The following is a 12,428-nucleotide window of genomic DNA, read 5'->3' on the forward strand; positions in this document are numbered from 1 at the left end:
TCTATGGCAGGGGTTCCCAACCTTTTTTGTGCCAAGGACCGGTAGATACATGGAAAAAAAAGTTGCGGACCGGTTGTCAATTTTAATGGTTTTTATATTTACTCACCAGGTGGCGACAAAGGGTAAATAACAGCCTTTCGTGTTGTACTGTATGTAGCCTACAGTATTTATGTTTTTGTTTCAACTACTTCTGATGAAGGTCTCATGACCGAAACGTCATTCTAACAAATAAAACTGTGGGTTAAGTGGATGCAGTGTGCAGACTTCACTTCTTTTGATACTTTAACATTACTGCCATTGTTGTCCTGCACCTGCAGCTCCGAGTGGATGTGCGCGCTTTTCCTTTTGTTTGTTTCAACTACAAACATAAACAAACGTCAACTTTAAACTATGTTTCAACTACCACACACAGCCTATAATATTATAGCCTATGTTTTTTTTATTTTCTTTGGACCCGGCTCGCGGCCCGTACCAAATGCGTTGCGGCCCGGTACCGGTCCGCGGCCCGGTGGTTGGGGACCACTGCTCTATGGCTCTCAGAGTGTGTGTAGAGTATGATTCCATGATGAGCTGTGGTGTTGAGCATTGGTTTACAAGAATACAGGAATTTAAACTATAATAGTAAAACTACACAAAAATCTACCATTGAAAAAGTAGAAAGGAGTCATTAAGCAACTACTGTATGAGGCCAGCAGCCTGAGCTTGCATTTTTATGCTTATTTTCTTAACAGCAGAAAATAACTACAATCTCAGGAAGAAATATGACATTTGTTGTTGTCAACAATTTTCAACTCTATGACTGATGATGGCTGGGGTAATTTGCAGATGAGTCACACACAGGACCTACAGTCTCACACACTGATCTTCACTCACCACCCAGTAAGCATCGACTTTCATCACCTCCTCACACTCAAGCCCCTTTTCAGGTGAATCAGATCCAGATGAATGGTGCAGTGCCTCCCACTGAGACTAAAACACAGTTTGGGTCCACGGCAAATATGAGCTAAACAATTTATGACTCAGTGCTGAGCAGTGAACAAACTCATCCCGGATGCCTTTCTTTCTAGGCAATGAGGCAGGGCTGCTGTGATTTATACTTCAACTGTAGCACGATGGGTTTTAGAACAGGTCTGAGAAGAACAAAACACTAAGTCAGGAAGTTGATGCATTAGGCTCAGTGGCATGTCTCTTTCTGCTTGTGCCTGTGTGCCTGTGTGTGTGTGTGTGTGTGTGTGTGTGTGTGTGTGTGTGTGTGTGTGTGTGTGTGTGTGTGTGTGTGTGTGTGTGTGTGTGTGTGCTCAAATGACATCTATGGCCTGAGGCTTAGAGAGAGAGAGAAGGGTAAGAGGTATACGAGGCTAAACCGCCCACATTGGGCGGTTGGCAGTGTGTGTGTCACACTATATGCTTGACTGATGGGGAGCAACCACCATCAAATTCAATAAGGTCCTGCTTACAGCTGAGGCATGCAGGCAGCGTGCTGCTGGCGCTCTGCCATGCATGCAGCCCCAAACGCAAACTCCACTGGTGAGCACGCTCACATCGGAGCAAGGCTATAGAAACACACAGGCCATTGGGTACTTGCAGCATACAGCTAACTCCCCTAGCGATGCTAGCAGTCCATCTTTACGCCTGCTACCCGTATAAAGTTATTTAGTCTTACCATTTTACAGTTTGTTGATGGTGGAAACAGGTGAATTGACATGGCTAACAAAAACACAAACTTAACTTCTAGTGGTAGTTGCATTTATCTTGGTTTTCATTAATACGGTCATTGAATCAATACCAGCATGTGTGAGTCTGTGTGCTTCTGAGAGCAGGTGACTGAGGCAATCAGCAACCAATAGAGGGAATGCACGTGACGTCACGGACGCGACAGTCAGTGCGGGTACGCCCACTCAGCTGCAGTGAGTGTCAAAACGTCTAAACAAGCCAGGTGGCGCCGCCGGGTCACGGTGTTTAGCGTTCAGCTTCCGCGAGAAAACAACGAAAATGGGAAAGTGCTGTTGTGCCATTGACTGTAAAAATAGATTCAACAAGGCGTCGGAGGTATCTTTTTACAGGCTGCCGAAAGCTAATGAAACGGTCCCGGTCTTCTCTGCAGCTATCCAGGGTTTCAATGAGGGCTCATTCATTCTCTGGCTGTGTTTTACCTGCACAGATATAACGTTACATGAGTGACAGTGTTCACTATGATTGAACAAAGCTAGCGTGTGTTAGTGACAGCGTATGCTATATTTTTCTTAATAAAAGTGGTAAAAAAATAAATATTTACCTCTCCACATACAACCAGAATATCCATTGCTGTCCTCGTTACTTTAATGTCGCCAACAAATCCAGCCTTGAAGTACGACCACACGTCCAGGCTCTTATATGCTTTCATGCTTTGGTTTGTGTATTTCCCCGGCGTCGATATTAAGTACATATAAATGTCAGGAAACCCTATTCCTGGCCACATGTCTACGTCCATGGACCACTGGTTCTTTGGCAAGCTGTAAGGGTCACATTCGAGTCCAACTGCCTTTAATTTAAGCAGATAATCGTTTATATTAGCCGTGGTTTCGCTACTACCCATGGCGGAAGCCACGTTTGTTTTGGAAATTTGACACTCAGTGCTGCTCAGTCCGGCTGAGGGGGCGTGTTCGGGAGGGGGCGTGGCGTCGGTGCATTCCCTCTATTAACTGACTGACATGTGCTCGCTCACGATGTAGTCTGGGCACCTTTCACCCCCTTTTTGTCATGGGGGCATAAACCAAGGAACTGGAAACAACACAGGAAATAAGTGCGCCAAAAAACATCTTTGTTGCCGTTAGCTTGACGCGGCGAGGTTACGTTAGCTAGAGCCTGAAAAGAACAACACAAGTTGTATAGTAGCGTTAGCACATTTCTAGTAACTGCTGAGGAAGGTTTCTGGAGAGCCAAAGACAATGGAGTACTCGCCATGTGAAATCTTATGATCAATGTCCATGTCAGGACACAGGCAGCAGAGATGTTTCAACTTCGATCCTCCATTATCGATAACAGCGGACAGACAACTAGCGTTATAACTATTCCATCAACTGGCCATTTGTTTGAAAAGTAAAGCTTCTGTATTGGCTTAAAATATGTGAGATTGTGAATCCGCAATGTTTCTACAAGAACTTCTTCAAAAACTTTGTTCGGTACGTCCATCTTTTGTTTTGTTGTTTGCCGTTTTATTTTCTGATTCGTTGTGTCTGATTCTCAAGTGAACGAGCTATTTCCGCTGTTGTTTCCTGTCTAGGCCGGAAGCAGGCAGGGTGACACTTGTGAACGGAGGCCAGGCCTGGTGACGCGAGGTTACTCACGAGGTGGTCTGCCGTGAGTCGAGCCATCATGTCTCCTTACCTACGTATCGCCCCCCGGGCTTGATAACGATGGCCCCCCTGCTGCGGGTCTCCTCCTCTGCCTGAGCCATGCTTTGCCTGGCCTTCTGGTAGGAGTCGTCTGTAGCACACACTGTGATCTTGTCCTGGATCCCACCTAGACAATCCAGCTGAATGCTCCCCTCACTGTCCAGAAGACACAGGGGAGAGGGTCAGAGAGGAGGAGGGGCACAGGGGAGAGGGTCAGAGAGGAGGAGGGTCACAGGGGAGAGGGTCAGAGAGGAGGAGGGTCACAGGGGAGAGGGTCAGAGAGGAGGAGCGGCGTGACAGAGTGACAGAAAATGGAAAAGAGTGGAAACTGGAAAGAGATGGGGAGGAGGGAATTGCAGGCCGTTTCCGAAAACGCTGCATGATGAGTTTTACAGTTGTTTCAGATGAGTAGGAGTCTCAAATAAACAGAGCAATATCTGCTTTCATTTGAGAAAATACTACTTTCTGGAATACTAAATGTGGAATGCAAGGTTGGTGAATCCAACACTAGAAGTCGGCTAGTTAGCTCCAAGTATACAAGGAGCCACAACATAGATGATTTTCAGCATTAAAGTCGAGCTGAGCCCAAAAATGACTTATTTTATTTTAGTTCAAATACCTGGGTATGCAGTGCACCTATTCAATAATGTATGCCAAAAAACAAATCACAAAAATCTAATTTCTTTCGTTTTTCACAAGATTTCATTCATAACAGTAATCTACAGTTTGCTGATGTCACCTAGTACTATCAAATTTCTACCACATTTCAACCAATCATATCACGAGTCGACATGGCAGCTGTCAATCAAATCTTCATTTCAGGATAATTTTCTCTTCCAAATGAAGGAGAAAATGGTGCCTAGTGCCTGTCATCTGACAGAATTTCTAGCCCATAAACTACTAACTTGGCCAATTGTATGGAACATACTAAATAAATCAAACGGTAATGTCTGAGAATGCAAAGAAATGTAACTGGCTCGTTAAAATTCGCATTCCAGGAATATTGTATTTACCGCAATAGAGATAATGGTGCGCGCCTGAGAGCCTGGTTGTCAGGGGTCGCCCCTGGGAGATTCCACGCCGGCGGGCAGCACCCATGCATCGGATTGTCCGCTCCTTCCACACAGATTCCACACAGGATTGGCCAATGCCAAAGCCAGTCCCCAGAATTGTCAAATCAAATCATCGACATGCTACTATGACCCGCCTCTCAACCTGTCATCTCAGACAAGTTATGTTTTCAGTCTGAAACGGACTCCGACCCACGCGCCACTACGGGTTCAGTTCGACTTTAACACTCTCACCCTTTAGTTGTGCCATTCCCATCTAACCGGCCCAGCTGACATCCATGAGGCACCTCTCTTAATATTTTATTTTATTTTCATCCACTGTGGATTCCCACATTACAAATCAGTGCTGCATCAAATCCCCCCCCCCCCACTCTCTTTGATCCCTCTCTACTTTGAAGAGGGTTTGGCAGAAGATCAGATGGAGCTGGCGATGGCCTTTGGTAGCTGAGCTCTGTCATTTGGGTTTATATTGGAGTTAGAGGCTGATTATGATCCTGACAGTGATGGATGAACTCCAATTGCCCCTCTTATGACAAATATTTTCAGAATGAGGGTATCAGAAACCCGACAGTCAGATAGGAGTCGATGCCTTCCTTCTTCTTCTACCTGCTCTTTTCTAGTTCCTTCCACATCAACACAGACATCAGGCCCCACTCACTTAACACATTCCCTGCCAACAACGTATGAACACGTTTTCAGAATCCAGCTGTTCCCTGCCAACAACGTGTTTACACGTTTTTGGCATCGATTTTTTTTTTTTGACGGTGGGTTGTGCATCTAAGCCTTTTACATCTCTTATATAATTATTGGAGCCACCGAACGTTTACAACCCATTCCACCGACCCACTAAGTGGCAACAGTGCTCTCCTTGCTAGAGAAAGGAAAGCATTTTTTTAACTTGTCAAGCCATTCTCAGCCCAGCCATTCTCCTTTTCGCGCTGATTGCTGGCGATGCGGGATTGCAAATTTACATAATAGATTCAGCCGATCTACTATGATCGGGTGATAGATAACAGGTGGAGGAACACACTTTGAAACACGCAGCATAAATATGACCAGAATCGCAAAAGCTTCTCTCAACCAAAACTCCAAACAAGCGAGTCCATCCCGACTTCCTCAAACAGCGGCCGTGCAGACAGGCCAGACAGGCACAGGAGAGCAGCAAAGCACTGACTGGTGACAAGCTTGTCCGCCCACGGAGGGCGGAGTTGAAGCAACTCGAGAGGGAGGGAGAGAGAGAGAGAGAGAGAGAGAGAGAGAGAGGGAGGGAGAGCGAGAGGGAGGGAGAGAGAGAGAGAGAGCGAGAGGGGGAGGGAGAGAGAGAGAGAGAGAGCCAAAAATGAATGGTTAAAGTGACAGTTCCATCCAATCTCACAAAAAGCCGTTTATCTCTGAATATTCTTTTTCACGCTAAAACCATGCTGTATTCAACTGCTAATGCTTACATAACTACTAACTCTACAAACTAACTCTTTTAGACAGAGAAAGTACACATTCTATTAGTACTTTTGAGATATTGTATGTTCACAAACTCCAAGCTGAAACGAATCCTCGGCTCTTATAAAATGAGCCATAATCCTCAAAAAACGGCTTGGCAGAAGCTAGCTACAGCAAAAAAAAACGTCTGGCAGTCAATGTGTTAATTCAGTCAGCATTTTGTCTCCTAAGGCAGTTGCATCTTTCCATTTAGCAGCTGCCATCTGGAGCCAAAGTCCCCGTTCTGTTGATCAGGGGTGTCTGTGAAGCATCTCAAAGAAAGGCCTGGTGATCCAGCTCAGCTCATAATTACAGTAGGTTAAGACAAACAACTCCCCTATGATTCAACACCCGTCATCAAGCTACACTGTCCGCGCAGTAACGTCAACCTGCAGCATTTCTGAGGAAGTGGGTGCATGCTCATTAAAAGAGCGAGAGGCGTGTGTGTGTGTGTGTGTGTGTGTGTGTGTGTGTGTGTGTGTGTGTGTGTGTGTGTGCGTCTGTGTGCATGTGTGTTCGCATTCACCTGGTGATGTACTGCTGGACACAGTCGAAGCTGCCCTGGGGGTTATCTCTGCCCACATTCGACAGGTAGAAGGTAAACGTTCGCAGTTCATTCGGATTTTCCGACCGTGGTATTGAGATTTTCTGTTGAGGACAAAAGAGAGAAAAACAAGAAAAACAAACACAAAAACATGAGTATCCCACTTTGAATGATTTGGTATCATCAAATAACACCGAGAGCAAAAAGCAAAGTATCACAGCAGCACTATTTCCACAAATATCCAATTTTAAAACACAAATCTCCAGACCTCAATTTTGGTTGGTTGACATGATGGTTAACTTTTACAATGTTTTCCAAGGTTTCACCTTTTATTGTTGCATACCTTTTAAGCCCTGGGCATTATTAAGATCTTGATATAATTTCCAGACCTGGATAAAGAACCATAATAAGAAAAAGATCATGGATTGCTGTAATGGAACTCCACATCCTCGTTGATAATTGTTCTTCCTGATGCATTTAGTGCTATAAACATGTCACTGTCAGCGCTGTAAACCACATAAACGTGGCCGTGACTTGGCAGCATGGTATCAGCAGCACTAAAAACAGAATACAGCTAATCTCTTGCCTCGTTTACTTTCGCCTTCTTCTAGCTTATCTCTGGTTGCCTACTGCACTTACCATAGGCACTAGAACAAATCAATACACAAACGCAAAGTGTCTTTAATTGTGTTTCCAAAGAGTGATCAGAGGAACTTTAAGGGACCTAGAGGTAAATTACGATGGCAGAAGAACTATGTATGTATTACAGCAGTCTCTGGCCTTCCACAGATTTATACACAGACCATTTCACCCCCATACTTACCTTCCTCCCACACTACAGGTGTTGCTTTTAACAAACAACTAGAGGAGTGGAATTAGCGACTGTGTTGACTAGCTCTAATCATTAGCGAGTTGCTGCCTGGACATTTTGTTTGTTTGTTTTTAAACGGGGGAAATAACTTAAGTGACCAGTGGGAGGCAGATGTGACCAGTGGGATGTGGATGTTGCATTTTCTCTTGAAAACTTCCTGGATTCATACTATGAGACAGGTGTTGGATGAAGAGTTATGTTTTTAGTGCAGTGCAAGCAAGCTTGCTACTAGTAATGTTCATGGAGAGCAACATGAAAGAGGAACCTTAGAAAGTACTGGGTGAAACTGAAATGTTCTCACATTTCGAGTATACCTGACTCCTTCACACCGACATCTAGTTTTCTTTTTCTGTAAACAATTTAAACCAGGGGTGGCCACAGCGCCGCCGCTGCTCAGCGAGGCTTTCGTGCAGTTCCCCAAAAAGGTGACAAAGTATCAGGCCGCGGCCGGTGTACTGCAGCCAACGCGCCGAGCAGACCTTCGTGTATGACTGTCTAGCTGTCGTGGACGTCGTCTCAACTCCAGGCTCACGTTGGAGAAGTATGTATCACGCTAAAGCCTGGGCAGCAGACAAGAGCGCTGTGGAAGGGGAGCGCCTGGCTGACCCAGGGTCTGCTCGGGTTTCCCTGGGCATGAATTCAAGCGGTATCACAGCCAAAAGACCCGGCATCACGCTGACCCAGGGTTCCAAAGCGGAGATGAAGTTACCAGAAAAGACGCTGGGGAGCCTCGGCACAGGTACCATTGACCGGCTCATTCTCAGTGACCTGAAAGGCAAAACCTAACCTAGATCAGAGGCTCAGTCTGTGACTCACTGGCTTCTTCATCAGCCCTGCCACTGACATGCTGTCAGGCTGCGGGCCGCCCGGCTCTGTTTACCCAAGGTCCCTACAGTGTGAAGCCTGCAGGTGGCCCACTATAAATAAACACTGTGTCCCTTCTCTGGCTCTCTGGAAGCCCTGGCTTCTCCGTTACGTGAGACGGTCACGCGTCAGTACAGCACAACACTCGGCCTCTGCTGCACCCGGAGAAATGTCGCTCAGAATCAAGATGACATTTGAATCAGTTTAACTCGTGTTCCCGTCCAGATTGACTTACAACTACAAACTACTTAAAAGGTTGACAACCAGCTGGGATCACCATTGCAGCTTGGATGTTATACTTAGGAGGAGATTGAAAGAGCAAGGCTAAAATGTAATTCACATAGTTTTCATATAAAATGGTTCTACACAAGTAACAGGAAAATAATTCTAGACAGACCAGTTACCCACATTGATTGATTTTGATTGATTGAGTGAGAAGATGTATTTCAACCCGTTAAAACAATACATAAAACAAATACGTAAACAGGAATAAAACCAATAACAACCAAGAAAATAAGTAAACTCCATTAGAAATTCACTTTGGAAGAGTGGGGACTAGAGTTCCTGTTCCAAATGCTCAATATTGTCAGCATTTTGCACCAAAGTGACAGAAGGCAATAAAGGAACACAGCCGCCACCCCTTAAGAGCAAGACACACTGGCAGCAGCAGGCATAGGGGCAGGCATCGTGTGACGCCCCCTAGCACACATAGGAAGCGTTGCGCTGCAGCCCGTCCGACTGACCACACACAGCGTGGGACAACAGGGACAACGATAAGAGGCTGGAAATAGGACAGTGGCGTGCTGTGTGAAGAGTCGCGGGGGGGTGGCACGCCGGCGTGCCACCCTGCGCCGCCGGTGTTTTGGACTTTACCGTACCACCCAAACACGCACCCACCCACACCCCTAGGAAACCTCTGTTGTAGAATAGAAATTGACAGCCAAAAAAGGTAAACAGTGAACCACTTGAAGAAAACCACAGTCAGAAGTCATCTTAAATGATGTATTAACATAGATCTTGGCCAAGAGATGCACTCTTGTATATTCACGAATGGATACACAGGCTTACATGCAATGAACAGAAAGTCAAACATACTTATAGGACACACATCAGATGACATCTGTCTTGATGCACATGTGAAGGCTAATCTGCAGACAACCTATCTGCTATTCTGGCTCTGTACAGGACATAGTGACACGGTGACAGGACACAGTCACAGGACATAGTGACACGGTGACATAGTGGCACGGTGACATAGTGGCACAGTGTGAGATAGAGAGGAGCTGCAAATGTACGCTACAGGAATATGACGTCTGTCTATGTATGTACAATAACTATGTGTAACTTAAATGAAAGTGTATATGAATATATTAACTAGTGATTGTCCAAATAAAGGCTAATGTGATTTAAAATTTTCCCTATCAACCTCTTACAGCTTTGTTGTGTTTGCTGTGTAAGGGAGTTACAGACAGCAGTGGCAGTAGCCTTTGTGTCCTCAGTTTCACTGTTGAAACACACAGTGTAGGCCTGAGGCATATAGATTGTTTACATGACGGCATAAACATTGTAAATTCCCCCCAGCTTACTTCCTGTTGCAGTGTTTGCTCGTACCATAACTGACAGGACATACGCTAGGCTCCATAACTGACAGGACATACGCTAGGCTCCCAAACGGTTTCCTAGCAACACAATTCTGTGAAAACCCGTCTATAAAACGCTGTTGATGTTGTTGATGTTGCAGGTTGGGTATTTATACACTTTTTTTGGAGCAGGAGCAGTAAGAGGCTGAGTGTAGCAGTGAGACACTTGAACGCACACCGTTGAGCTGACAAACCGTTCTTCCCGCACATAGTCATGCTCTGGCACATACAGAGAGAGGTGCAGTGTGTGACAGCACATAGTCATGCTCTGGCACATACAGAGAGAGGTGCAGTGTGTGACAGTACATAGTCATGCTCTGGCACATACAGAGAGAGGTGCAGTGTGTGACAGCACATAGTCATGCTCTGGCACATACAGAGAGAGGTGCAGTGTGTGACAGTACATAGTCATGCTCTGGCACATACAGAGAGAGGTGCAGTGTGTGACGGTACATAGTCATGCTCTGGCACATACAGAGAGAGGTGCAGTGTGTGACGGTACATAGTCATGCTCTGGCACATACAGAGAGAGGTGCAGTGTGTGACAGACAGTACATAGTCATGCTCTGGCACATACAGAGAGAGGTGCAGTGTGTGACAGTACATAGTCATGCTCTGGCACATACAGAGAGAGGTGCAGTGTGTGACAGCACATAGTCATGCTCTGGCACATACAGAGAGGTGCAGTGTGTGACAGCACATAGTCATGCTCTGGCACATACAGAGAGAGGTGCAGTGTGTGACGGCACATAGTCATGCTCTGGCACATACAGAGAGAGGTGCAGTGTGTGACAGTACATAGTCATGCTCTGGCACATACAGAGAGAGGTGCAGTGTGTGACAGACAGTACATAGTCATGCTCTGGCACATACAGAGAGAGGTGCAGTGTGTGACAGTACATAGTCATGCTCTGGCACATACAGAGAGAGGTGCAGTGTGTGACAGCACATAGTCATGCTCTGGCACATACAGAGAGGTGCAGTGTGTGACAGCACATAGTCATGCTCTGGCACATACAGAGAGAGGTGCAGTGTGTGACGGCACATAGTCATGCTCTGGCACATACAGAGAGAGGTGCAGTGTGTGACAGTACATAGTCATGCTCTGGCACATACAGAGAGAGGTGCAGTGTGTGATGGCACATAGTCATGCTCTGGCACATACAGAGAGAGGTGCAGTGTGTGACAGTACATAGTCATGCTCTGGCACATACAGAGAGAGGTGCAGTGTGTGACAGCACATAGTCATGCTCTGGCACATACAGAGAGAGGTGCAGTGTGTGACAGTACATAGTCATGCTCTGGCACATACAGAGAGAGGTGCAGTGTGTGACAGTACATAGTCATGCTCTGGCACATACAGAGAGAGGTGCAGTGTGTGACAGTACATAGTCATGCTCTGGCACATACAGAGAGAGGTGCAGTGTGTGACAGCACATAGTCATGCTCTGGCACATACAGAGAGAGGTGCAGTGTGTGATGGCACATAGTCATGCTCTGGCACATACAGAGAGAGGTGCAGTGTGTGACGGTACATAGTCATGCTCTGGCACATACAGAGAGAGGTGCAGTGTGTGATGGCACATAGTCATGCTCTGGCACATACAGAGAGAGGTGCAGTGTGTGACAGTACATAGTCATGCTCTGGCACATACAGAGAGAGGTGCAGTGTGTGATGGCACATAGTCATGCTCTGGCACATACAGAGAGAGGTGCAGTGTGTGACAGTACATAGTCATGCTCTGGCACATACAGAGAGAGGTGCAGTGTGTGACAGTACATAGTCATGCTCTGGCACATACAGAGAGAGGTGCAGTGTGTGACAGTACATAGTCATGCTCTGGCACATACAGAGAGAGGTGCAGTGTGTGACAGTACATAGTCATGCTCTGGCACATACAGAGAGAGGTGCAGTGTGTGACAGTACATAGTCATGCTCTGGCACATACAGAGAGAGGTGCAGTGTGTGACGGCACAGATGATTAAGAGGCTGAACGGATGAAAGGCTGAGAACTGAGAGTCATCAGTGGGTTGTGGCTCCTCCACACAAAATGGCCTGGAGCCGAGTTTATCAAGCTTAAGAGTGCTGACATCACTTACTATGTCCCATTAATAGCCTTACTCTCATACCTCCAAATAGTACCATTTCTAAAGATATGTGTGTGTGTGTGTGTGTGTGTGTGTGTGTGTGTGTGTGTGTGTGTGTGTGTGTGTGTGTGTGCATGCTGAAAACCCCAACGGCATCACAGTCTGACTGTGTGTGTGTGCTCATAATATCTGTAGAAGAAGAGCACTATACTAATATGTTTTATTATTTACAAGGCTAGTTCATCTGCCAGACTTACAGTATGAGTGCAATGGGACTGAAGTGAGTCCACTGTGTCTACAATATATTACTTTATGGTAAACAATGGTATTATAATAAGCATGGTCTGCACCTTATGATCAGCTTACCATCTGAAGCATCTGGCAATTTGAACAGTTTCCAATCATGGAAGTATGGATAGGTGTGGTGGGTCACTATGATTGGATAGGTGTGGTGGGTCACTATGATTGGATAGGTGTGGTGGGTCACTATGATTAGATAGG

At 46.0% G+C, this 12,428-nt stretch overlaps 1 protein-coding gene across 1 annotated transcript in view; it reads right to left on the minus strand.

Moving 5' to 3' along the window:
• Positions 1-12,428, minus strand: part of ell (elongation factor RNA polymerase II) — a gene marked incomplete at its 5' end in the record, with an annotated part of 54,318 nt that overhangs the window by 13,559 nt on the left and 28,331 nt on the right. The window contains 2 exons of the mRNA XM_083648177.1: positions 3,367-3,530; positions 6,447-6,568. Of these exons, the coding sequence (XP_083504303.1) occupies positions 3,367-3,530; positions 6,447-6,568 (286 nt within the window). The remainder of the gene's footprint in view (positions 1-3,366; positions 3,531-6,446; positions 6,569-12,428) is intronic.

Source organism: Poromitra crassiceps (assembly GCF_964638095.1).
Source record: "Poromitra crassiceps genome assembly, chromosome: 12".
Taxonomy (NCBI): Eukaryota; Metazoa; Chordata; class Actinopteri; order Beryciformes; family Melamphaidae; genus Poromitra; species Poromitra crassiceps.